Source organism: Vidua macroura, chromosome 19, assembly GCF_024509145.1.
Source record: "Vidua macroura isolate BioBank_ID:100142 chromosome 19, ASM2450914v1, whole genome shotgun sequence".
Classification (NCBI taxonomy): domain Eukaryota; kingdom Metazoa; phylum Chordata; class Aves; order Passeriformes; family Viduidae; genus Vidua; species Vidua macroura.
In genome coordinates this window covers 10,877,798-10,904,511 of record NC_071589.1, presented here as the reverse complement: position 1 = coordinate 10,904,511, position 26,714 = coordinate 10,877,798, and the positions used below count along the sequence as shown (strand labels likewise).

The following is a 26,714-nucleotide window of genomic DNA, read 5'->3' as shown; positions in this document are numbered from 1 at the left end:
GTTTCTGAACTGCTGAAGGTAGGTGAACATTTTTCAGAGTGTCACATATTAAGGTGGTGTCTAACGAGCTCCATGTCCCACTTATAATTGAAACAGAAGAGAGTATTCACTTTTCATTCATTTTAAAAAGACTATTCAAATACCCTTTCATCTCCACTAAACAGCCTGCCATGTATTTGAAGCCATTTTATATATTGTTTCTACAGACATCCAAAAAAACAGAGGTGAGTATTTTGGAACATTGATAGAAAGATGCAAAGGCTTGTGAGGCACTGAATGGCTTCAAGCTGCCTCAAACACATTCATCTTCCCAAGAAGAATTAGGCACAGTGTGATTCATTTTAATAGCAGAAGAAAAATAATACTACGATGTAGTGCTAAGTTCCCAACCTTTGATGGTAGACTAAAAAAAGAGAGAGAGGGGGGAAAAAAAAAATCTTTCTTCCCTTATGTTGTTGAAGTCTCCCTACACCCATCCGTTATGTCCAGCTTATCAATTAAGATGAACCCCATGAACTTCAGATGGTTTTTTTAAAACAAGGCACCATCCATTTAAATGTGTAAAACTGCCTGCAGCTCCCTTGAACTGCAGGATTCAGTCCCCAGCTCTGTGTACTCAGTGTGAAGTTGAGCCCTTTGATACAAGTTTTACTGATGTTTTAAATGAAGTCTTCTCAAACACACAAAATAACCCAGATAATTTAAAACCTCATAGAAAAAATAGGGTGGAGAGAGGGGAGGAAGAAAAAAAAAAAAAGCCCTAGTCAGTGCCATTGGTGAGGCAGAAGCAAAGGGCTGGCTCTGGTTACCAACAGGACAGACCAAAAGCAGCTCCACAATTGCCTTCCCAGCATTTCTCCCTTGAGCCGGGAAGGTCTGGGCGACAGCTGGGAGACAAATCCATCCCTGCTATGGGCAGCTTCCCTGAGGAACAAATGAAGCCCGTTCAGCTATGAAATAGGTTCTGTACCACACGAGTGAGAGGGAAGGAGCACGGCAGGAGCTCCCTGTGCCCGTCCTGCTCAGCAGCTCCCAGCAAACCTCGCCCCAGTTCACCTTGGCCGACGTGGCCACCTGAGCTGGGGCTGTACAGAGCTGGGCACTGCCCTCAGCTTCACAGAGCTGGGTTTACTCTGGCATGGGATGCAGGTGAGCAGTCCCAGCTGGGGAAGGCCATCCCCAAAACCCAACGCCACACCCAGCACGTGTGCCGTGACAGGAGCTCCAGCCTGGGGACCAGCACATCCCTGCAGTTGTCACACCCGGGCTCCAGCAGGTGAGCTCTGCAGCGCAGTCTGGAAGCAAGACCTGGTTCAATTTGCAGGTGAGTTACCTGAAAGAGCTGTAAATTATTTAATCCTCACACTGAAGAGCAGCTCCAGCCTTTGCCTTGCCTCCAGCCCCTGCCAAGGCAGGGAAGCTCACTAGCTCTTCCCAGCTAACACCACAAGATGAGAAAAAAACCCTTTTAAGGCACTAAGGGTGAAAAAAAAAAAAGTCAAGACAATATTAATTTGAAAAATAAAAAATTTTAATAAAGGCTACATCTCTTAATTACAATAATTATTGTACCAAGTAATTTTTTTTTAAATGAAACTCTTTATAATGCATAATTTACAGTATAAGTAGAACAAAATGCCATGGCAAAAGTCATGAGTACAGGACTTGTAATAAAAGGCATAAAATATATTTATACATAAACCCCTTAAACAAACAAGGGAAAGCTTGAACCCTGAATATAGGGCGAAGCATGGTCTGTAACACCATGCAGGCACAGGTACTGTACTGATTAAATTTAAAAAACACTAGAGATAGTGTATTAATATTTCCACCATACATTTTCTACAATATATACAGACTTACACAAAGTAGCAATGGCAAACAGAACGCACAGATTAACTTAATCAACACAAAACCCAACTGTTGAAATGCAAGGTCTTTCTCGGCAAAGGGTTGTCCTGCCCCAAAAACCCCACCCCACGGAGCTCCAGAGCCTTCACCCACATCTCCCACGGCCTGTGGGGGCTCAAGGTGAGGCAGAGAAAAACCCAGCCAAAAAAAAAAAAAAAAAACCCAACCAAACCCCACCACACAAGGACTCACACGCTCCACAGCGAGCTGAACACGCCCCGTCGCAGCTACACAGCCTTGAAACACCAGCAGTGCTAACATGGAACAGCTAAAAACCTTTAGCTCTGTGGAATCCACACGGGCTTTTAAACCTCGTGCTGGGCTAAATATGGACATGGGAATGGGGTGGCTCCTTCCACAGCCCTCCCAGGCTCGGGGTTTTGCTCTACCTTGGACACCACTGAGAGCAGCAAGGCAAAAACCTCACCCCGCCAAAATCCATGGACAAAATAACCTGTTGCTGTTGTTATATTGCATCTAAATAGAGTTAATGCTTAAGACCTTTATTTCAAATTAGAGCAGCATAGATTAAAATGCACCGGTCTCTAAGTGAATGGATTTTTATTTTGGCTTTTATTATTATTATTATTATTATTATTAATATTATTTCTTTAGGAAAGTTTTATCTTCACTTGGAGAAATACTGGGCATGACCTCACTCCTTCCCTTCTCCCCCTTCAAAAAAAAAAAAAAAAATCAAGAATGTGCTCATCGCCAAACTCCTAAATTTTAGATAGTGGGAAAACATAAAAAAATAAAATACTCCTTCCTCCCCTCACCCCACTTCCCAGCCCCTCTCTTCTCCATTGTTAAAGCAGCATATCCAAAAACTGGACTTAAGGGAAAACAGACTGTTCAATAAATATCAATAAGGATTACTGTTAAGGTAAGCTATACACAGTTTCTCTTAGTCCATAGATTTCAGATCCCCAGGAAATCATATATTATGTATGGAAGTCTCTCAAACACGGTCTGCATCTCCAATAGCCAACAGTGGTCATGTTTCTAATAAATAGTCCAGGGTTTTTATCATCTCAGTACCCAACTCATGAATAATAAATGCCATTTTTTTCCTCTAAGGCTAATTCAGCAAAGTCTTCATAGACTTCACTTTTTTTTTTTCTTCATTGGTTCAAAACTTTTCCTTCAGAGTGGTTGTTTTTTTTTTTTTCCCTCCTCTTTCCTTGTCATCACTACTGTTGTGTGTCCAAAGATTTTCCTAGGTTAAGCTTTCTTGAGAAACGCAGATGCCATCAATCGATCCTTTCCACCTTCCCGAGGATCCTTCCTTCGTACATGGGCAGGATGGTTTCATCTTCCCAGACCTCCTCGAACACCGCCCCGCAGTCGAACTCGTCGCTGGCCTTTTTGAAGTAGTATCTGTGGCAAAGAGAATTAAAACACGGGTTAAAAACCAAACAAATCAAAAGGTAACAAGGCAAAGGGCGCTTTGCTGGTTCTCTTATAACCACAACGTTTCCAGTCTCTCCCTCCTGAGGATGTTCCTCCAGGAGCACCTCTGGGGTGCTCGGGTCTGGTGGCTCGAAAGCATCCCCAGGGCTGCAGGGATGGGGTGGGATGGAAGGAGCAGGGCTGTGAATGCTCCTCAGGGGTGACAACAGCTTCTCCAGTGAGCAGATTACACACACAGGCAGTGGGTATCCCCAGCCATAAAGAAAATTAGAAAGCGCTGTGATTTCTGGTCAAATATCTCATTTAAAAATAAATAAATAGGATTTCAAAGCCAAGCATTCTTAAGGTTCCCCTCTCTCCCCACCTTCTTTCTTTCATGTGTTTTCTTGTTTCAAAGCTGAAGCCCAACATTAAAATTAGCAACTGTTATTAAAAGGATGGATGAAAAGCAAACCATCCCAGCTTCCTGCAACGCAGGAGCTGAAACTCTGCGGTGTTCCCGCTGGAAAAAACATCCCGGACTTGGAACAACCCCATTCCCGGGTGCAAGCTAAGGGACACAACCTCCTGCTCTGCCTCCCGAGGCTCAGGAGCACTCAGAGAGCCTGGTCCAGCCCCTGGGCCGTGACACGGGGAGGTCAAGTAGCAGTGTCCTGCATTCCTGCTCTTTTGCTCCGGGTCGTTAGATCATGAAGCCAACGCTGCAGAGACAAAAAGCACCCCCACCCCTCCTGTGTCAAACAGTAAGGACCCCTCTATTATCCTGAATTAGACCGTTCAGCTTCTTGATTAAAGGTTCCTTTTATCCCGTTTGGAGCTTTCTTCCTTCTAAGGCTGCTTAATTGCATATGCACAAATGAAGGGCTTCCATTCAGAGGGGTAGCATTTAGGGAGTCTGTCCGTCTGCCGCCCAACACCTCCTTGGAGATGCCTGCTTTCCCTTGGAAAAAGGGCTTTGCCATCTGATTGCCAGGGATGGGAAATATTCCAGCAGATGGATTACAAAGGAAAAAAAAATATGTATCTGTATTATAAAGATAAATATATATATATAAAAAACTAAGCCCTCCCCTCCTGTAGCTTCCAGACAACTTGGGTTGGCAGATGTTTGTCAGGGAGAAAGGGGCTTGTAATTATGATTTTCTTTAGGATGGCATAGGAGATCAAATGAAGCTCACTTTTAATACTAAAACTGGAAGAGCCACAGCAGGGCCTTGGAATCAGACATTTTTATTTAGTGACTTGCTTTATGATGCATTTTTGAAATATCTCTTTATTTTCAGGGACATTAAAATTATTTTGGTAGGGGGAGAAAAGATCCCTCTTTTCAATGAGATAAAACCACCTCCAATTAGTCCAGCTATGGTTAGGGTGTATTTTTGTGAAGTCTTTCCAAGTAGAATTGACACATGTTGCATCTTTAATGGCTCAGCAAGGAAAAAACAGATTATTTGAGTCCTTCAGAGCCTGCACTCAGGGAAGTCAATGGCCCAACTCCCACCAACTTCCATGCTGCAGGTCAAGGCCACAACTCCCCAGGACAGCAGCCTTGAAATAAACCCAAAAAACCCAAGGAAAATTTGAGTGAGTTACAAAGAACTTTCTCTTCCCTCTCCCCTGTCCAGATAACAGCAGCTCTTCCCAAGAACTTCCTCCCCAAGCCCTGGCTGTGTTTATAAAATTTTTATTTGAGAAAATACGCTATGACCTTTTACATAATTACAACCTTATTTCGCAGAGAAATGGGGGAAAATAAGAAAAGGAGGAGGCAAAGCAGAAGGAAAAAAAAAAAATCCACCCCCACAACATCTTCAAACAAGTCACTCTGCTCTTATTTGCTCAGCAATGGGCTTTCCATTGAAACATATTTTATGTGGCAAGCTTTGCTCCCTTTTTTTTTTTATTCTTTTTTTTTTTTAATTTTATTTTTTTGGGACATCTGGCACCAATCGAGGCACGCGGGCCCGGCCTTGCAGCTCTGTCTTGAACCACTGCCATCCCCAGATTACCCGACACCACCCACTTTTTTCTGTGCGTGTATGTTTGTTTTTTGTTAACGCCATCAGTATTAAATCACTGCTTAATTCCTTTTTTTTTTTTTTAATTTTTATTTTTTTGAGGGGGGGTGTGGAAAGCCAAGGCAGCGCTTCCCCGGCGGGGCTCTGGCATCGCGGGAGCCCGAGGTACCCGCCTCGCAAACTGATCCAATCAATAAAGAATTTGGAGAGTGGAGCATTTCTGCATGTCTTTGTGCATTAAATGAAAGGCAAGGGCTTCAAAGACATGCTTATTAAATGTGCCTTAAAAAGAAATCAATGCCAGATGTGACCAAAGCAGCCTAGTTAGTGCCTCCCCGTAACACACACGCTACTCCGGGCACTGCGGACCTCTCCCCTGAAGGTCACCCGCAGTTTCACTCAAAGTCCAGCCAAAAGTCAAAGCTTAGATCAAAATGATTCCCTGGAGGTACACACATTTGTGTAATTAGTTTCACCTTGTGTCTGTGCAAGATAAAATACTGGGCACGTACCCAAGTTCCTTTTATAAATTTCTGTATTGTCTTTACCCAGGTGTAAAGGGGTGAGATCTAAGCAAAACGTTGTTTCATCCTTGTCAGTCACTTAAAAACATTTTCTAAAGTAATTACAGTCCGACAAGGCACAAATAATTGCACCTGGAGGGGCTTTTGGGCCACAGAGGTTTCAGGAGCCTAGTCTTGCACTTGGGCATCACGTGAAAAATGTCACAGAAGTCCAACACACAATAAAAAAAGTTGGGTTTTTTGGGGGGGAATTGGGACTACCACTGGGCAGTGGCACAGCAGCGTTGAAATTGGTCTGCAAATGAGGAGGAGCACAGTGGGACAGGCTTTAGGGGCTGGAAAATGGCACAAGGGTGACAGAAGCACAGGGATTATCCTGCAGGGCGTCCAGGCTGGATGCACTTGCTGGTTGGTGCCATCCAATGGCAGCTGGGTGGGCTGCAAAGATGGTTTGGAGAGGAACTGGAATATTTCAGCCTCACTGTGCAAGAGCCAAGGAGAGATCCCAGCTTGGCATCCCCCCAGCCTGGGAGTGCCCAGGGTCACCAACCCCTGGCCTGAACAGGTGGACTTCCCACACCTAGAGAGAGGCCAGTGATGGGGCAGCAAGCTGGGAATTCCTTGTACCAAACCAAAATGAACATTTGCAGGTTAAATCAGAGGCTGCCAGTTACAGGGCAGGACACACAGCTCTTTGAAGCACCACCAAATTCAGTGCAAATTCAAAAAAAAAAAAAAATATAGCTGCAATGTCTCTGTCCTGCTCACCCTGCAGGAGAAGTGGCCAACAGAGCATCCCAAGGGTGCCCAGATCCACTGGGAAAGGGCAGCCAAAAAAGCCAACGTGAAGCTCCTGCCACAGCTGAGCCAAGGCAGCAAACTGAGCAGAGGAAGCAGCAAACTGGTTAAACTGGGAGATGGGAGCTAGAAACCAGAGCAGCAGGGTTTGTTGGTGTTTCTGAGGAGGAACTGGGTATTATTGGTGGAGCTTTAGCTGCAGGGCAGAGGTTTTTTCCCCTCTAATGAAGAGAAAAGGGAGCGAGCTCCATCTCCATGTCCCTCAGCAGCACCATCCCAGCCCATCACTGACCCCATTCATGGCCACACCATTGGAAAAAATAATCAAAAATGAAATAGTTAAACAGTAGGCAAAGCAGGAGGCCAGCACCCAGGTGAACACTGACCCCAGTTTTGAATCCTACTGAATCCCCACTGATCCCAGTTTGGAATCTGAATCCCACTGCTCGTGCCTTTGCCACAAAGCCATCCCACACTTCCCTGCTATTGAATCTTTCTGGGAGAAGGGCTGGAGCAAAAGTCCTAATGCAACTGGAAAAGGTTGGGGTGGAAGGGAGGAGGTGGCCCTACAGCCAAGGCTCCTCTCTCCATCTCCACGTTGCTCCTGCTTTGAGTGGGAAGAGACTAAGAAGATCCACAGCCTCTGAAAATCCAAAGTGTCACTGCAGCAGCCCTGCAAAATATCTGCTAATTCCTCTGACTTGCTGTAAAACACCAAAGGACAAACAAATCACACATTCTTACCTGTAATTTCCCTTTTTGCTCAGCTGTTCTTTAAAGTGCCCAAGTGTCAGGCTCTGGGCCTTTAACATCCTCCTGTAGGGAATTTCTTCTCCGCAAAAAAAATAGGTGACAACCAGCTCACCAGACTGAGAGGTGTGAACAACTGGCAGTTTCTTTGGCTCTTTGTGACTGCAAAACAGAAAACACACACAAAACTCTCTGGTTTTCCATTTGAGAGCAGGCTGTTTCACCTCACTCCAACCAGCAGTGGAGCTGGTGAATGCTGTCAGAAATACCCTGAAAATCAGATATTCCTGTACTGCCTGGGAATTGCTTGGGATGTGTTTGCACAGCTGGATTTCCACAGTGGGAATCACAGAATGCCTTGGGTTGGAACAGACCTTAAAGATCATCCAGTTTCAACCCTCTGCCACGGGCAGGGACACCTTCCACTGTCCTGGGTTGCTCCAAGCCCCATCCAACCTGGCCTTGGACACTTCCAGGGATGGGGCAGCCAGAGCTGCTCTGGGCACCTGTGCCAGCACCTCACCTCCCTCACAGGGAACAATTCCTTCCCAACAGCCAACCTAAATCCAGCCTCCTTCAGCTTGAAGCCATTTCCCCTTGGGATCATGGCATGGCAGAGGGGGAGCTGAGGGACGGAGGCTGGGCTCACCCTCCCCAGCAAGCCCCAGGACTGCACCCCCAGGATTTTAAAGGCTCTTTTCATCTGCCCTCACATAAAACTTCCCCTCATGCCCAAACCCACCTGCAACCACCAGGCCCCAAAGTAAACCCCCTGCCAGATGCTCCACCTCAAGCACCCAGGTAATCTTATTTTTCCCAGTGAGGATAAAATTAACTGGATTCTGCCATTTGCACCCAAGCAACGCTTCTTAAAGAATAATTAAAACAATATTACCCAGCAAAATGGCAACACTCTAGTGAATACCATGCAGCCAAATCTACAACTGCTTCTGAGGCAATGTACACTTGGCATGTCAAAAGGTCACAAAGTGTTAGTCCGCAGTAATTTAGTCTTCCTAATTTGTTCTAAGTCTTTGTAGAGTGGTTTCAGAAAAAAAGCTGCTAGCAAAGACAGCTGGTGGACTTAAGGTCAACCAATTAAAAATGAAAGGCTCTAGTCAGGTGGCTCAGTCTGGACTTCAAACATTACTCATTGCTTAAGATGAAGAGGGTAAGAAAGAAAACTTTAATTATTTAGGCCATTTTAGACCTCTCTGTAGCAGATTTCTTGTTAAAAGAACCATCCTGTAATTAGACTAATCCAATCTTTGTCCACTTTACAGGAATGCAAGTTAAAAAGAGCCGGAGACAAGATTTGAAAATGTTTTGTTCTTTCTTTAAGAAGAATGTTTGAAAGGGTAAATTTCAGATATAAGAATTTCCTCTCCTTTCAAAGCACAATCCATTTAATGAAAATATAATTATTATATATATATATATATATATTTCCCATTCATTTTCTGCACGTGCAAATACTCACTCTTCTGTCGTTAGACTTGCATTGCAGAAAGGGGAGCTTCCCCCCTGAATGGCAGCGGAGTGGTTTCGGTCCCTCTGCTGATTTGAGGTTGAACATCTGAAGTGGGGAGGGGGAAAGCAAGTGGGGAAGAAGGAGGCAGGGGGGAAAAAAGAAGAGAAAAAACAAACTTTAAGAAAAAAATTGTTGAAATACAATCTTCTTAATTGAAGTCTCCTGTGGGTCGTTAAGTTCGCTCTTTGTATCAAGCCTCACATGTTGTAAACAATCAAAGGAAGAATTAAAAATGCTGTGGGCTAATTTATCCTTCCATACCCAAATGAACGATAACCAGTCCAATTCCCCACTTGGTATGTAGCTGGAGCCTGTCCCAGAGGAAAAACAGGCAAATTACAGCCATCAAAAGAGTGGAAGTAATAGCCTCGGATTCCAACTATTTGTGCCGGTGCAGGGTGGGGTTGGAACACAGAGGCTCATCCTCCAGGCTCGGCCAGGAGGCTGTCACACGTCCCCATGGCTGTCACACATCCCCGTGGCTGTCACACGTCCCCATGGCTGTCACACGTCCCCATGGCTGCCCCTCTGCCTGGACGGGCAGGACACATCCCCGTCCACCCACAGCAAAGCTCCCCCAGCCCCGTTTGCCCCCACGGCGGACGAGGACCGTCCTGGCCGTGGCCGTTACCGTGGCTTCTGCGGCTTGGAGACCTCGGCCAGGCGGCGACACGCTTCCTCCAGCTGGGCCAGGGTGTTGGGTGGCGTCAGCGGGGGCATGGCGGGGTCCTGCACGAAGGGGTGGGCGGGCTGTGCCCCGCGGGGGTGGCTGCCCGTCCCCCACGGGTGGTGGCGGCCGGGGGCCCCCTTGGCGCAGTCGGAGCTGTAGGCCTTCTTTGTGCTTTGTGTGCTTGGGGAAGGGAAGAAGTCGGGTTAGAAAAGCTGGAAAATATGACTTTAATAGCAGCTCCTATTCTGCTCGCTCCCTCTCAAAAGTCTGTCATAACATGAAAGGAGGTTTATTGCCAAAAACATGACATTTTTGTGGTTTTTCTGGTTCTGCGGAACAGCTTTTATATTAAACCGGAGGAGCAAAGAGTCTCATTTGTTTTTAGCGATTGTAAAAATAGACAGCCCATGTAATATATAAATATTTACCGGGAGCGATACTGCTGTAGACAGCTGCGTATTTACCTATGGGCCTTGTGCTTATTTTGTCTCTCGCTCTCCAGCATCCACTGCCAGACGTTCTGCGCCCGATCCGCTTCGCCCCCGGGGAGCTGCACCCCACCAGGGCCGGGCAGCCCCCCGTCCCCGGCCGCCGGGGCCACGCTGTCCACTCCTCGGCCCGGCCTCTTCAGCAGCGTCCCCGTCCTGCTGGTGGCAAAAAGGGACACGAGCCCTGGTCAGCCCCCGGCCCCATCAGCCCCAGCGCAGCGGGACGATGGGCGATGTTTGGGGCGGGTGCCGTGGAGGTGCTGGTGACTTACCCGAAGGGCTCCAGCGGGGAGAGAGGGGGGTCAGTGTTTTTGGGGTGGCCCTTGCACTTGGGGTAGCAGTAGTAGTCGCCGCCCGCCGGGCAGCAGCACTGCACCCGCTGCGCCGCCTCGGCCTCGATCTGCTCCTTCGTCTTGGGCACGGTGTGGTGGTGGATGTAGTGGTGGTGGACGTGCTTGGTGGTCTGCTTGGTGATGAAGCCCTTGCCCAGCAGGGCGCAGGCGGCCAGCGAGGCCGTGCCGGGCGGCAGCTTGCCCGTGGGCAGGCGGTCGGGCGAGCGGGCGCGGGGGCTGTGCCGGCCCACGCCGGGCGATTGGCAGCCGGGGGTCTTCAGCACGCGGGAGAGGTGCTCGTCCAGGATGGCCTGGGGGTCCTCCTCGTAGCTGCCCGAGGGCAGGAGCGACAGCGGGTGCTGGGGGTTGGCCACGTCCCGACTGCTCTGCAGGCTGGCAGGGAGCTCGGCGCCCTCCTTCTCCTCGTCCTGCCAGACAAGGGATGGCAGGGAATGAATGGAAGGGGCCGGGAGCTGGCGAGGCGCGCGCCGGGATGTCCCCCCCGCCACCCCGCGGGCAGGGAGCGGCCCCCTCCCGCCGGCCGGCCGGGTGGCACGCGGAGCTCTGGGAACGCTAATCCTACCTCCTTGATCTGCTGCAGCCTCTCCTCCAGACAGTCCATGGTTTCCTGCTCCTGCTTCAGCTTCTCCAGCCGGGAAATGAGCTCGGCGGCGAAGGCAGCTGGCTCCACCGGGGTCATCTCCTTGGGAAGCCGGTGGGTCCTCTACAAGGAGCGGGGACAGAAGGCACAAGGCAATGTTTAGCGGGCGGCGCGGGGCGCGGGCGCTTCGCCGCTGCGGCATCGCCGGCCCCGCTACGCTTGTTGTGTCTCCATGTTTGGATGAAAAGACGACCGCAACTAGGCATGGTCTGCTCTGGATTTTTATGAGCTAGTGCTGTGGCCTCATGGAGTGACATCCTCCCCACCAGCGTTTGCCTTCGGCAGGAGCAGTTGGTCGCACTCTGAGGAACCCCGCTTGTTCTCTCTGTAGTACAACCAGCCCATCAGTAGCTACTCTGAAGTAGAAAATCTTCAAAGACTGTTGTCAAACATCAAAAAAAAAAAAAAAAAAAAAAACCTCTGAGGTGGGAGGGAGAGAGACTTTAACTAAAGGAATAAAGTGAGTATAAACAGAAAGGAGTTGGAAATTAAAAAAAATAAGATGGGGGAGAAAAAGGGAAAGGAGGGAAAAAAAAAAAAAAAAAAAAAAAGAAGTCAAACGGTTGCAGATCAGAGAAGTGCTGGTAATTTATTTCCTGGCTACACACTGGGCACCTTTGAGGTAGTGTTGTCTCAACAGTGTCCTAGATCTCTTCCCCCCCCTCCATCTCTTTGTACAGAAAATGAAGAAAGCTGCTGCAGGCTAGCGGTGCTACACTGCTGAGCTTGGCTGCCTCAAGCAGATCTATCAAGGGAAAAAGGGAACATCTCCAAATCAAGTGCAGAATATAAAAAGGCAAAACGCGAATTTCTGCCAAAAGAAGCAAACATGGCAGGAAAAGGGGAGGAAAGGGAAAAAAAAAAAAAGGAGGAAAAAGAAACCACCCACTTGACTCTGCCCTCCCTCCTGCCATCCCCACACACCCCACTCCTCACCCCCACTGTCTCTCTTTCTCCCCCCCCCGACAGCAGAAAGCTGAACTGCCAACTCTTTCACATACTACCCACCAGATGAGGTGGGGCCTCTCTCCGGCAACCACTTAGCTCCAGAAATGATGTGAGGGTAGAAAAAGGCCACTCTGCTGGAAATTGTCACTCTTACACAAGCTGGCTCTATTCAGTCCCTGATCAAAGCACTGCCTTACAGAGAAAGTCGATTTGCACGCCCTGGGACAAAATAATCTAATTTACAAGCTCAGGCTATAGAACTTTCTTTAGGAAGGAAGGGGAAAAAAAAAATACCAAAAAGAAAAAACACATAAACCACCCCCCGACCTTCCACCAGAAATATCATCTATGACTTCTTGCTGCTTAAGACAGCAGAAAGAGGAATTTTAGCATATTAGTCTCAAGACAAGATAAGTTTACACTTGTCTGTGTAAACAGTTTATTCACTGCAGGAATCGAGAGGCTGCAAGTCAACTGAATTAGCAAGTCAGTGAGTTAATTTTGAAGAGCAGGGCAGCACTGTGCATCGCATCCCCTCAAAGCCAGGCACGGATCTGCTGCCAGTTCTCTCTTTTGGGAGCTCCTGCTCGCCCCCAGCTCACACACCCAGCTCTCAATCCGCACGAGGCCCAGCCTTGCTCAGGAGTGCAGGAGTGTCAGGGTGGCAGCCAGAGCCAAGGCTCCCACTAGACCCAACTGGGACATCTCCACTTGGGATTTAACCAACAGGACAAAATTCAGTGCCTCTGAAAACTCCTAATGAGCAGGTGGTTTCAGGAAGGACCAAGATGTGACCATGCACAAGCAGGGTTTTGGAATTATGCTGGGAGCACGTGGCTCCTGCCCAACACCCAGCAGCACCCTGAGATGGAAATGCTCTCCTCCCCTCCACGTGTGCCTGTCCCCAGCCCTAGCACTTCCCATGGCCCACCCAGACCCAGCAGCTCCCTCCTGGACTCACCGGAAAATGAGGTAGAGAAACTTGACCGTTGGCCTTGACGCTCCGGTGCATTTCCCGCTGGAGCTGCTTCTTGCTCCCGATTCTGTACGGGGGGATCCCATCTCTGCACATGGAAGAGAGGCCACCGTCAGCTGGGGCTGTCCCCATGCTCTGAGACACTTCTCCATCCCCTCTGGAACCACCCAGGCAGCCGCAGGCCCTCGTTCCCAGAGGTGCTGAGCCCTCTGGATGACACCCGAAGCCTCAAATATCCGGCGGTGTGGGAAGTGCCTGCGTCACCAAAGGATGCACATGGATGCGCAGTAATTAAGCAAAAGTGAAAAGCTGAAGGCAACTCCACATGGGCAGACGTCCAAAGATCCCATCAGCTTCACTTCCAAGGCCCTTCCAACACCACGTTTCTGCTTCTGACCTTTAATTTCACGTTCTTCCCCATCCAATTACGCTCTCTAGGACCACAACGTTCCTCAAGCTTTGGAACACCCCATGAACTGCTGGCACAGTGGAAGGAACAAGGAAGAGGCTGAGGATGGATGGCCATCCAGAGGCTGCTCCCCACCTCTAGTCCCATTTAAGATCCAGGATGTTTCCCCTGCCCTGAGGCTGGCCACTACAGGACACCTCGGGGCACAAACACGGTCATGGCCTGTCCTCTGGACAGGACACTGCTGCCCAAAGCCACCCCAGCTCCTGCCAGGAGGCCACGAGGAGAGACCAGGCCAGGAGCTCAAGGCTCTCCAGTGGGAACAGCCCCCTGCATGTCCCACTCCAGGCATCTTTACCCGGCCACACAAAAAATTACCCCAGTGAGGATGAAAGGGCCGTCCACAGACAGCGGGGCCAGCCGGAAGAGCACGCCTGGAGATCCTGAATGTCTAATTCCACCACTTCCCTCAGACTGCCTGAAGAACCTTGATCTCCAGTGCCATCCCTTTCATCCACCTGCCCCCACACCTGACTCATCTCCTGAGAGGAGAAAATAACTCCAGCCCAAGGAGGAGCAGACAGCGCTGGCCCCACGCTGCTGCCAGAGGAGCCAGCGTGGCACAGTGTCCCTGCTTGTCCCCTCCTGTGGCCACGGGCATGGTGGGCAGGCACCAGAACACCTTCCCAGAGGCACCATGCCCCTCCCCTGGAGGAGGATGATCAGATGCCACCACGCAAAGCTCGAAGCAGGTGACGGCAGAGCTTTGTGAAGATCTTGGCCAAAGCTTTCAGTTGCCATTAATGAGCAAGACTAAGCTGCAAAGCCTGGAATGAAGGATCAGAACAATCCCATCTTAATAAACTTGGAAAAATCTTTATAATAAAAATGAGCATGCTGGGAGGCCCTTGAGGCCCCAAGGTGAGCACCTCCTCTAAACACAGTTTTTGAGCACATGTGACATGGAAAATGAAAGGAACTAATTGTCCCATGTCCCCACTGCACAACACGGGGCTCCAGGAGCTTTCTGGAGGAGCAGCCCAGCACAGAACAGCCAACACAGCCACTGGTGGCCAGCAAACACCTCCCTGTGAAGCATTTCTGCTCCATAAACCCATGGGCAAAGGGGCTTGGGGCACATGACATGTCTTAGTTTTGGGTGAGGATGGGGGAAAAGCAAATCTAAGATGAAGATAAAACCACTTGTACCTTGTGTTTGTTAACTGGGGCTTCCCGAGACGAGGGTCTCTTAGGGAAGACCTTCAGCACAGAGAATGCCCAGTAAAACAGGCATTTCAAAGGAAAGTAGAAATGCCAGCATGAGCACATGAACCCACAGGATGAATCCCATTAACACACTCAGTGGAAAAGGAGATGGCCTCTGTCCACAAAGTCCAAGAGGCCAGATGGGGAGGAGAGGGAAGCAGCTGAAGGAATGTGTGTCCAGCACAGGGATACAACCAGGCAGTCCTGCAGCCCTCCTGCATTCCCCACCTCCCTCCCCCTCTGCCAGCACTAGAAGCTGTCCCCAACCCCTCTGCTGTGGCACACATCTCCTCGTGGGGTATCCCCAAGTTCTCAGCTCCACAAGGATCATCTCTGCCCAAAGGGACAGTCCTGGGACAGGCTATGGAGCAGGAGTTTGGACTTGTAAAGGAGGAGGAGGAAAAGCAACGCTGATCCAACAGCGTGGGTTCCTCACTTTACGATTTGCTCTCATTCAGGTTGACACAAGAACTGCTCCTTCCCCCTAAAATTCCTCTGGTTACAGCAGAGAGCCCCACATCAAACCTTCAGCTCCCTGCTTCCACAGCCCTGCCCTGGCAGAAGAGTTCTGCAACTTGTAACAACGTGCAGAATTTAAAAAAAAAAGAATGAAAAAATCCCAGAGGTATTTCTCCAGGATGAGAAGGCTGTGGAGCAGCTTGGGAAAGTCAGCCTGGGGAATGGGAAGGGACTTCAGCAGCCACTTTGCTGAGAGCTGTCTAAACGCTTTCCTGGAAAACAGGGGGGGAAATGGACAAGGCCAGGGTTGAAGGGGTGACCAAGTGACCCCTGACTGCAGGAGGGACAGATGGATGGAGCTGGAGCCACCAGCAAGAGATATGGGGGGCAGGGGGAGCCCTAATGCTGAGCAGGGGAAAGCACCTTGGAAATGAAAGGGCTGAACTTGGCCTGAGGTTTCAGGGCAGGCCAAGGGTTAACCCCAGCTCTCCAGGTGCCACCTCTCCCCCTGCTCCAACAGCCAACACTTGCACTCACTTTCTTGGCTACTAAAAGCTGCGGGCTGAAGAGCTACAGAGTTGAGGCACTAAATAGTAGAGTTTAATTATAAACATTTCAGCTAACCAGGCTGGGGCTAAGCCAATCTGTTTCTGGGGGAAACACTAGCTTGAAGTCTTCTACCCAGTCAGCTGCCATTTAAGCTGAGCCAATTATCTTAGCCTTTTGACTCAGATGTGCCTGACCTAACCTGAATGTAGTTTTACTGCTGCTTTGAAATATCAGACTCATGCGCATATGCATTCACTCCCATCTTCATTTGGCAACGGCTCTGAAACAAGCCTCTGATCTTGCCAACATCAAAAGCCTGGTTTGTAAGATAAGGTAATATTTGAAGTTTGCTCAGCAGCATTCCCCTGTGTCCAAAGTAAATCCATAAATAAGATATAAGCAAATAGAAAAAAAAAATCCCCTTTCCTCCCCCCCCCCCCCCAATCAAGAAATGGAAATAGAAATTTGCATGATGCTTTGTGGCTATTACAAAATATATAGGGACAGACCGATCCCTGGCTTCTGGAATAAAATAAAAAAGGCAGATTACGCATTATTTGGAGATTTCTCCTAATCCCAGTGCAGTTCTGACTTAAGATTTACTTGAAAAAAAAAAAAAAAAAAAGCTCCAAACTCACTTTACTGCTGTGTCTGACAGACTTTTCCAGAACAAGTTTTTCCTCTTCAGTTGATACCAATATGAGCCAAAAGAACTAATTTGCATTCACACTGCTGGAACAGAACAAGGCCCCCCGTTCCAGGGGGGATAAAACCTGACAGGCTGAGCACCTGGGCTCAGCCAGGGTGGGTCTGTGCCCCCAGCACGCCCCCACCACCTCCAGCTTCCAGCAGAGCGCCCAAAAATCCCAGCTGCTCTAGAGATGCTGGCAGCAGCCCTCCTCCTCTGCGAAGGAAGTTTTACACCAGCCTCAACTTTAAGCCCAGCCTCCAGGAGCGCCACTTTACCTCTCCCAGCTGCGGAAAGCCGCCCGCTGCCAGCCCCAGGGCCGGAGCGTGGCGCAGGAAATGTGCCCCTCTGCCACCCCCGGGCTCGCCGCCGCCCCCCAGCCCGGAGCTGCGGGCAGTTTAATCAGCCAAGCTTCCCCAAACTCTCACAGCCTGCGCGGGCCATTGTTACGGCAGGAAAAAACAGGCAGCTCCTTTCAGGCGCTGCTTTATGGGGAGCTCCTATTCACTTGTTCAAGCAAATTTCAAAGCGGGCTGCTGCCCTCTCATCCCCGCTAAGCTCCCCTGGACTAACAATGGGCTGAAAGCGATTCAGTTAAGCCTTTCATCCACCATGCACTTTATTTCTCACTCAGTGCTCTCATCTGTATAAGGCCTACAATTGGCATTGCTGTGAAGAGAGGGTATAATCCTAGCCCTGTGAATCCCAAGTGACCCTACACTGGTCCAGAAATGACTAACCCAATGAATGCTCTGTTGACACATGATCACATACAACCAGAGCCAGCAAGAAGAAATAAAGAAGTCACCCTATGATTCAGCTCTTTTATTTAATGCCAATATTGTTCAATAAGGGAATCTGCTGGGACAACAAACTATTTTTTTTCCGTAATATCAGTTCAAAACACACATGTGCGTTTAAAAAAAAATAAAATAAAAAAGGGCTTTTTGTTTATGCATCGAGGATTTTTGGTAAATCCTGTTTTCCGTTGTGTATCTTCACGCATGTTGACTTCAAAAACCCAGCATGGAAATCTCTCTGAGGAGTACACAGGGACCACTGGACATGTCTGACAGAGACACTGAAGAAGTTTCAAGATGAAAGACCAGCAATGCAGCACCCTGCTTACAGGTGGGCTCTTCTAGAGCACTTAAGTGAAGACCATGAAACACACACAGCAACATCTGCCTTCTGCTCAGCTGAAGAAAATGGTCCTTAGGAGCACCAAGTGAGCCCCACTGTCCCCTCTACAGAAACAAAAGCACCATTTCTGTCCTGCTGGGGAAAGCAAACTGACAGTCAAACCTTGCACACTCCTCAGCAGCCAGGAGAAGACAGATCCTGCAATTCCTGGCCTCAGCCACAGCATCATCTCTCATGCCTGTATGCTCCTGAAACACCCACACCTGATCCATGCAGCTCCATCCAAATGGCTCTTTGAAGACTGCCCCAGCCACACTAGATGAGCAGCTATTTGCCCCTTCAGGTCACCGGCCCTATTAATGTACATTCTGACACTAATGATGAATGTTAATTACAGAAAGTACTTCCTACAGGAAGTAATCTCCTCTTTGATGACTGATAACTAGTTAAGGAAGCCTGGCCTTAAGACAAAGGCTCAGGGAGATTCATTCACTCCTTGGGTTAGTCAGGCAGCACCATGAGGCAGGGCAGAACATGTTTGCTCAGCTGCAGTTGCAAAATGGCAAGAGAGGGATTCATTATTTCCCTGCATCCGATACCTGCGGCAACGGCACGAGAGAGAGAGAGAGAGAGGCTGCCATGCCCTGGTTGGGGCACACACCCCCTTTGGGTCGAGCAGGGTGATGCCCATCGCTCCCCTAAGCCCCACACAGCTGATCTGCAGGTGTCCCATCCCAAAACGTGGCCAGCACCAGGTACTCACACGCTGCTGTCCGTCATCGACATGGAGTCGTCCGTCAGGGCATCGCTGGAGATTTCGCTGTCGTTGGCGCTGGTGGCCGGCGCGAAGACATAGCCCGAGTTCACGTGGTAGGGGTTAACGGGGTCGTTCCTCTTGAAGGACCTGGCACAGGCAGAACAGGAACCCAGTTACCACACAGTCCTGGGCTTCGTGGCAGCACCATCCTTATGGGAACCACGCTCGACCTCTTGAGGACCAACCAACCATCCGCCGCTCAGACCTCAGCCAGCACACCGCCTAAACCAGGACACTGCGTCTAAACACACCCAGAGCACAACCTTAAAGACTTTTAGGGTCTTCTAAAGCGCTCTAGAAAATCCCAGGAAGCACCTCTGCATCCTTTAATATCCAGAAAAACTCAGTCCTTAAGGCTTGACACCGCACTGCTGAGGTCAGCAGGAGTTTTGCTGTTGGCACCAGCAGGGAAAAGTCCAAGGAATTCACAGCTCAAGTCCCACTGAAAGTCACAAGAAACCAGCCAACAATGCTTAGTTCTGCTTTGAGGACAAGGGTTAGGATCCCTTTGGAAACACAAGTTATTGGTACCTCTGTTGCCTGAACCAGGATACAGGGGCAGGACCCCCAGGCACAGGCACAGGCACAGGGCAGGGCTCAGATCTGCTGTCCCAGGCCTGGCCTCCCAAGGACAGATGCACTATAAAAACACACACACCAAAAAGCCCAGCTTTTAGGAGAACCTCCTACTGGTGTTTTTTGGCGTAGAGCTGGGTGGGGAAGAGGAGAATGGATGGGAGATGTGAGGAGAGGCCAGCACCTTTGTATTAATGGGCACGGGGGTTACTGACCCCAACACCTCCTCACCCACAAAAGCAAACCCAAAGTCCAGCCTGGATGTTTGAGCTGAGCACCCAGGAGCAGCTCTGTGAAGAATTCACAGGCAGTGATGGAGCAGGACCAGGTCACCATGGCAGGGTCACTGCATGGGCCCCCCCCCCGGGCATCCCCCTGCCCACTGCCTCCACCACTCCAACTTCCCAGCCAGGACCAATATACATATCCTGGCAGGTGATAAGGGGATTATGCAGGGAGGTTTGGAAGCTGCATGTTAAGGTGCACATTTTGTCCCTCTTCCAGGGCAAGATGGGGTTGTTAAGCTTCTGCCTTTGTATATCAAAGCAAAAGGCCTTGTCATCTGATAAGGACTGCTGATTTTAATAATTAGGGCCACTTACCCAGGACTTGGGGGCCTAAGGAATGTGCCAGCAGGCTCGGCAGGTTTTTTCTAATGGGCTTTCCATCTCCCTGCCCCCCTGGGGCTGGAGGGACCAGCTGGGTTGAAGTGACAGCAACATCCTCCCACTGCCCCCTCTCAATCTCCATCCTCATCCCTGTGCCCCCATCATCCCACCCTCCTCCCCCAGCACCAAAGCAGGAGCCTCAGCAAGGCTTAAGTTTTTAAAAAATAAGGGGAAGGGAAAAAAAAATGGAAAAAAGGAGGGGGAAGGCTGGTGGGGAAGATGGGCCTCTCTGGTATGAGCAGTGTGGGGCTGGCTGCAGGCAGGTATTCAGCCCAGCCAGGGCTGCATTCCTTTCCAAGGAGGCCAAGGCATTTCTGATGGGGAGATCAAGATGTTAAAAAATATATAACTGGGAAGAAGAAGAAGAAGAAGATAAAAAAATGAGATAGTAAGGAATGCCACAGGAAAGAAGTTAAATCTTCAAAGACAAATTAATTCCACATGTGGGTGAAAGCAAAGTTATCCTGCTGCTACTACAAGAAAGTCCCTCTAAAAACCATGGGGTCTTCTGCTCTGGACCAGGGGGATGTGCAGTCCCAGAGACCCTGCCTAGGGCCCTGGTGGGCTTTTGGGTCAACGTGTAAGGGATGCAGCTCTTCCCACTCTTTGATTTGAAACCATCTCAGCACCTGAGAGTGCACCTGAGGACCACAAGGCTCAGGATGCTCCACGAGGCTCAGGGGTGCAGGTGCTCCCCAGCACAGCACCAGCACCTTGCTGGGAGGTGTCTGTCACCCCTGTCACACCCAGGGGGTGGATTTGCCATGCTGTTCTCACAGGAGGATCCCTGCAGAGGCTGAGCTGGGGGCGGAGGCAGCAGGTCCGTGTGGGTATGGCACAGGGAGAGGGAGGTGTGTCCAAACATATAATTAGAGAAAGTGGCCGGAACTAACTCATCTTCCCAGCAGCACTGCAGCATCCTTCACCCACCAACACCTCGTGGACAAGAAAAAAAATAATAACCCCTAAAGCTGACATATTTTTAAAGTCCTCATTCCTGCTCCACATCCAACACCGCCCCACAGAAATCTCCCCATCCTTTCAGAAAACCAGTGGGGGCTGTTTTGCTACGTTTAATGTTTTTGGATTCCCCCCCCCCCCCTTTTTTAATTTGACCACCTTACTCCAGTAATTGCACCCAGATGCATCAAGTTGCCTGCAAGGGTTTTAAATTCCAGGGAAAGCGGTGGTCTCCTGCCACAGATGCTGCACACACAAACACAGCCCAGCTCCAAACTCAATATGCAAAGTGTTTTCAGCTGTCAGGTAGCAGTTGCTCTGGAGCTTCAAGGAGAATGTCTGATGTTTCTCAGCCTATTCTTATCTTGATGCGATGACACACAGCATGTAACTCTCTCTCTCTCTGCTATGTTAGGCAATGGCCATATCAGAGGTATTATAATACCATGAAAATTTCAGAAGGGCTCCTGGTTATATCCCCTGTTATGAGGGTGCAGTTTCAGAGTGTGGGGGGTGTTTTTTTTTTAATTGTCAGATTGCTTTTAGAAATAAAAGCAGTTGGGCAGGTTAAACCACAGACTTTTACAGAGAAAGAAAAACTGTACAAGGAGCAGTTGGAGGCAGCACTGAATCTCATTATTTTCTGGGCAACACTGGGCAACCATGGGTTTAAAAACATTTTTTAAAAAAGGCAAAAACACCACACATGCACAAACCTGGGGGAAAAAAAAGTATATTTTAACACAACTATGTTAATCACAGCTTCCACGCTCTAATTGTAGAACACTGCTTGGAGCATAGCTTTACAATGGCATCATTTACTTTGATAATTGAAGCCAAACTTGGTTCCAATAACTTCACACACAAGGAGCTGCACCAGCGGGTCCTTTCAAAGGCCAGGAAGCACTGGGAGCCGGCAGAAGGCCATCTGCAAGCCCCAGCCTTCCCCCAGCAAGGCCAGTGCCACTGATGTGAGAGCCTAATGGGAGGCAGATGAGTCCACCTTGGGCTGAGCAAACCCACGTTGCCCCGGCGGCACAGCAAAGGAAGAGGCGCTCTCTGTGTACACAAAGTCGTGCGTGATAAATTTAGAAGCGCGTATAAATAATAGCTGGAATTCCTGGAGCATGGGGCCAGGTCCAGCACAGCAGCGTGGGGAGGCCGGTTTTAACCACACCACAGCCCAGAGGGGAGGGGAGTCGCCTGGGAGGACAAGAGGGAGGTCCTGCTTTTAAAATATTCCCTGTATTAGGGCTCCAGATACACAGCCAGCAGTTTGCAAGCGCCTGCTCCCCAGCCAGGTGCAAACTCTGTGTTTTCACTTGACTTCTCCTGTTCCTGTCCATCACCGGCACTGGGGCCAAACAAAGTCTCTCAGCCTGTCCGGTTCCTGCTGTCTCCCGCTTGCCGTGGGTTTGGCCGTGACTCCGTGCCCTGGGATTTCCAGGTGGTCTCCCCTGCGAGCACCAGGCTGGCCTGGCACCACTGTGCTCCCACTGTCAGGTGGGCTCGGGGCTTTCACTGGGATAATCACATTGAAACCCACCGAAGCGAACGGCCAGAGCCTGCACAGCCCTTCAAAACCAGAGCGCACTGAGCAGAAATTCCTTAATTCCAACACACACATGAGGGAGGTGTGGTTTGGCCACTCACCAGGAAAGACTTTGTGCGAGCTTCAGCTCCAATCCTAGCCGCGATCCTAAATGCTGAGTGATGAGAGATAACCCATCCATATGCTCATCAGCTCCGAGCACATGCACGCACAAGTGGCTTCACAACTGGGAGGAACTGAGCAGCATCTCAGCTTGACCTCCCCTCTCTTTGCATTGAGATCTCTTGGCCCCGTGGAGAGCAAAAGCTCCTGGAAATTCAACAGAAGGTGATCAAAGCAAAACGCACTACCTAATGTCCTAGGAGGGTAGATCTGACATGTGAGGAGCAAGCTGCATTAATCCCTGGACAAAAAAGAAAAGAAAAGGGCGGGGGGGGTGGGGGGGAAGAAAAGGAAAAAAAGCCCAGCACTAATCAGGCAAGCAGCCACGACACTGCAAGAGCTCTCCTGGACAAGGCACATGTGGGTTTAGCAGGGCCTGCAGCTCTGGTAGAACATACAGCCAAACCCTTCAAGCTCTGAATCCCAACAAAGGCTCAGAGATAAAAGCATCAAACATCCCCCTCCTGGAAAGCCAGCGAAGGGCAGCAGTTCAAACCAAGTTCTGGAGAACAGCAGATGCTCGGGCAGAACCGCTCAGGCACGAGATGAGGATCCCAAAGCCCAAGTCCTCCACAGAGCAGCTGCCAGCGCTGCCCCCCCGCAGCCCCCGGCAGGAGGGGTCCGGAGGCCACGCCGGGATGGAGAGCATCCCTTCTGTCCCCACGGCCAGCAGCTCCATCCCGCCCCGCTGGCAGGACAGCCCCCGGCACAGCAGAGCACCGAAGCGGCTCTGGAGCACCCTGCCAGCACCCCGCGGCACAGCTGGAAGCTCTCCGGGGGCAGGAGAGGAGCGCTCCAGCAAAGCCTCCCCGGGAGAAGCCTGATGCCCTTTGATGTCCATGAATCACAGACACACTCTCAAAATTCCTGTAAACGAGATGTCAAACACTCACCATACCAACCCCCAGGCTGCCGGGCCGGCGGAGGAGAGCGCACATCTGCAGCAGAGCCCTCTCCTCTCAGCCCTGATTCAACAATCCACATTTATGGCAAGGGTGGGGAGAGGAAAGAATACATTTTCAGAGGATTATACAACTCATCATTTGCTCATCAGAGTCTCTCTTTCCCATCCCCCCCTGCACTTCGAGATGGCTCTTGCTTTCCTCACCCTCACACCGCTGTGCCATCAGCATTTCCAACAAAAGAGAAGGCTGTGGCAATGCAGATGCACCCCAGGACCAGGGCACAAGGACAGCCTGTCACCGCACAACGTCCCCACATCCCCGAGGGGACAGCCACCTCTTAGCGAGCTTAACCCTGAGCTCACGGCCAACACGAGAGCACCAGAGATCTATTACTCCACACCTGGAATGCCTCTACCACCTTAAACACTCAAATTTCAGGTATCCTCCTGTACGCACTGGCTCAAAACCGCCCTGCATGGCTCTGACATGACACCGACACCCCACGCCACGGAGAAGCTGCACATCACACACACACACACAGAGTCAAAATAAAAGCAGATTCTGCCCAAGTTGCAGAGTTTGATGCAGTCAGTGCACACATTTCCTCTTCCACGACCGCACAATTGCTTCCCACATAACCAACATCGTTAAACACCGGTTGATGGTGGAGTTGGGGAACTGGTAGGTTACATTATTCATGTGTCTCTGTGATCCACTCCACTACTGCTCTTAATAGGTTTGAAAGCTGAACCAATAATTAACGTATGTCCGGAGGACATAGTTGCTATGAAGTTTTTGATCTATAAAAGAACTGAAAGAGCCAATAGGGCTTCAGAGCACAGGATCCTGTTTTCCTCTGTAGAGGGGGAAAAACCCCACACTCAGACAACACCCCACAAATTCCAGTGTTTGGAGGTGTGGGGAAGCAGCTGTGCTCCCAGCCCTTCTGCAAGCCCTGCCTCCCCTCGATTCCCACCCCAACAGCCTTGTGAAAAACACTCTCAAAGTCCTTAAAGTTAAAACAAAGCACAATTTCCAGGGGTTCCCTTACCTGTATCCGTTCTCGATCGTTTCCGTGGCTCTGACATTCGCTGTAACCCTCAACGTCTTGCTGGATAGTCCAACTACCGAAGGCAAGATTTTGTTTTTAAAGTCTGCACAGCTCCATTCCTCTTCTTCATTCAAGGTCGGGAGATAGCCACAGACAACTTTTAAGCTCCCCAGTCCATTGCTGCTCATGTAAGCGGGATTCTCTCCTCCACTCCGTACATATTCGAGGTATATATCAGAAGTTAAAAACATCTGGTAAGCATTTTCCTCCATCACAGTCTGAATCTCAGTCTGTGCCTGATCAAACATGATGGAATCTATCTGCTGCTTCTTGATGCTGTCCCTTATGTAGGTCTTGGTAGCAGGTTTGAGCTGCTTGGAGACGATGCTGTTGTTCTCGATGTACCTTTTGTAAATAGCTTTGGCTACTCGTAAAGTTTTGGTATCCTTAAGGTCCATCTGCCTGAAGCCATTGCAGGCAAACCAGAAGTCTAAGGTATCCACACATTTTTCCCTTTCCAGAAAGGTCCGAAAAAGATAGGCACCATCTTGATCTCCCAACAGGGAATGCAAGGATTTGGTCCATCTGGCCAGAGGGGAGTCTGGGGACGCGCTGCCCTCCGGCTCCCCGAGTCCGTTCTCATTCCTGCGCGGGGCGGGAGGCACCGGCATGGCCTTGAAGCTTTGGCTTTTGGGGAGAAACGAGCTGGCGAGTTGCGGGCATGGTGCTTCTCCTTCCTCCCCCGGGACAGGGGGTCGGGGGGCGTCTTCCCTGAAGCTGCTGCTGGGGTCTGGGAGGTGGGCGAGGACCACGGCGCTGCTCATGGCTCTGGAGCTCGCTGGGGAGAGGGGCTCCCAGTTGCTTCAGGAGCTGCCTTGTGCCTCTGCCTGCCTCTGCCTGGAGTCAGCAGGGGATCCTCGGAGCCTCCTCTCTGCAAAGGGAGGGGAGAAAAAAAAAAAAAAAAAAAGGGGGGGGGGAAAGAAAAAAGGAGTATTGATCTAATCAAAACCAGATCCTCCCAACATCAAAGGCAAAAAAGTAAACAGGCTTTTCAACTCCTCACAGTCAAAAAAAAAAAAAAAAAAAAAAAAAAAAAAGGAAGAAAGAAAAGGAGAGAGAGGGAGAGAGAGAGAGGGAGGGAGGCAGGGCAGAGGGAGCGCGGCTCTATCGCCAGCCCGATCGCGACTATCAGATCCGCTCCGCTGAACTCCCGGCGCACTTTTAGCGGGGCCGGGGCCGGCGCGGGGGTGTCAGCGCGGCCCCCCCCGCAGCCCTGGGCAGCTCGGGGCGTCCCTGCCCCGGCATCTGGTTTCCATTTGCCCCTCACCCCAGCCCCGCTCCCCCCGCGCTGCCCGACCCGCGTGTGTCCCGAGTGTCCCCCCCTGAGCGAGAAGCGATCTTGGGGCGCTCCTCTGCGGAAGTCAGGCTGGAGCGGGGACCCCCCTCCTCCCCAAAAAACACCCCCGAGGGTGGGTTAAGGCGAGGCGGCCGTACCTGGGCGCTGCGGGGCATCCCGGGCCCCCCGCATCCCCCCTGGAGCCGAGGACGGCAACCCCGGCTCTGGAAAAGGGGCAATAAATGGGAAGGGGGGGTCGCAGAGGGGCAACCCCCAGCCCCGGGCTTCCCGGCGTGCGAAATAATAATGATAATAATAAAAACCTGCTCCAGAAATGGCGACGGGCTGGGAGGAGGGAGGTCGGAGGGGGAGGAAAGGGGGGGAAAAAAGTCCGGAGCGACTTGGAGCCCTCCGAGCCGCGAGCAACAGCCGAGCCGCGGCGGGCACGGGCGGCGCGGAGGCTCCGCGCCCGCGGAGGGCGGCAGCGCGGGCACCCCGCGGGAGGAAAAAAAAAAAAAAAAAAATTTGAAAAAGAATTTTTAGGAAATAACTGAAATTAGGAGGAAAAGCCGTATCTCAAGCAGAAGAAGCGGCGGCCGCCGCCCCCGAAGTTGCCACTCACCGCCGAGCCGGAGCTCGCTGCGCGCCCGCGGCCCCGCCGCTCCCCGCCGCCGGCAGCGCGCAGGCTGCACCCGCTCCCCCCGCCGGCCTTCCTCCTCCTCGCCTTCCTCCTCCTCCTCCTCTCCTCCCCGGCGGTGCAACCGCATCGGAGAGCATCGGGAGAGAGGGGGGTAAAGGGAGGGGGGGGGGGGGGGGCTGCGAGGGAAGCAGCCCACTGCGATCCGCGCCTCCCTCCTCTCCCTCCCTCCCCTGGTTATTTATTTTATTTATTTTAAATACAAAAGCGCAGGTCCCGCCCCCCCCCTCCCTCCGCCCCCCGCCCCGGGCTCCCCCCGCAGCATCAAAGCGCGGCCCGGCGGAGCGGTCCTGCAAGGGCGGTAGCGCACTGGAAAAAAAAAAAAAAAAAAAGAGAGAAAAAGAAGAGAAAAAGGCCCCAAAGAATTTTAAAAATTAAAAAGAGAAAGAGGGAGAAGCCAGAGGAGCACCCCTTGCCCGTCCCGGTGCTCCCACCCCCGCGGCATCCCCGGTGCGA

General features: G+C 50.7%; 1 protein-coding gene across 2 annotated transcripts; it reads right to left on the bottom strand.

Moving 5' to 3' along the window:
• Window positions 1-1,509: 1,509 nt before the first annotated feature.
• Window positions 1,510-26,237, bottom strand: AXIN2 (axin 2). Of its 2 annotated transcripts, none has more exons than XM_053995059.1 (11): window positions 26,184-26,237; window positions 24,226-25,156; window positions 18,298-18,438; window positions 13,006-13,108; window positions 11,019-11,159; window positions 10,376-10,863; window positions 10,080-10,262; window positions 9,577-9,795; window positions 8,895-8,990; window positions 7,409-7,576; window positions 1,510-3,291 (listed from the first exon to the last, which is right to left on the bottom strand). In XM_053995059.1, exons 2-11 carry the CDS (start codon window positions 25,047-25,049, stop codon window positions 3,165-3,167), a joined length of 2,490 nt encoding a protein of 829 aa, XP_053851034.1. In that variant the 5' UTR covers window positions 25,050-25,156; window positions 26,184-26,237; the 3' UTR covers window positions 1,510-3,164. The 2 variants fall into 2 exon arrangements, with proteins under 2 accessions (XP_053851034.1, XP_053851035.1); XM_053995060.1 differs by having other exon boundaries at window positions 10,080-10,259.
• Window positions 26,238-26,714: the final 477 nt, after the last annotated feature.

Excerpts from the sequence above, each read along its gene's own strand:
- AXIN2 (XM_053995059.1), bottom strand. The coding sequence starts at position 25,049 with ATGAGCAGCGCCGTGGTCCTCGCCCACCTCCCAGACCCCAGCAGCAGC. Across the intron at positions 8,991-9,576 it reads TCCAAGCCGCAGAAGCCACG|ATGTTCAACCTCAAATCAGC; the intron begins GTAACGGCCACG and ends TCCCCACTTCAG. Across the intron at positions 7,577-8,894 it reads GCAAGTCTAACGACAGAAGA|TCACAAAGAGCCAAAGAAAC; the intron begins GTGAGTATTTGC and ends TCTGTTTTGCAG.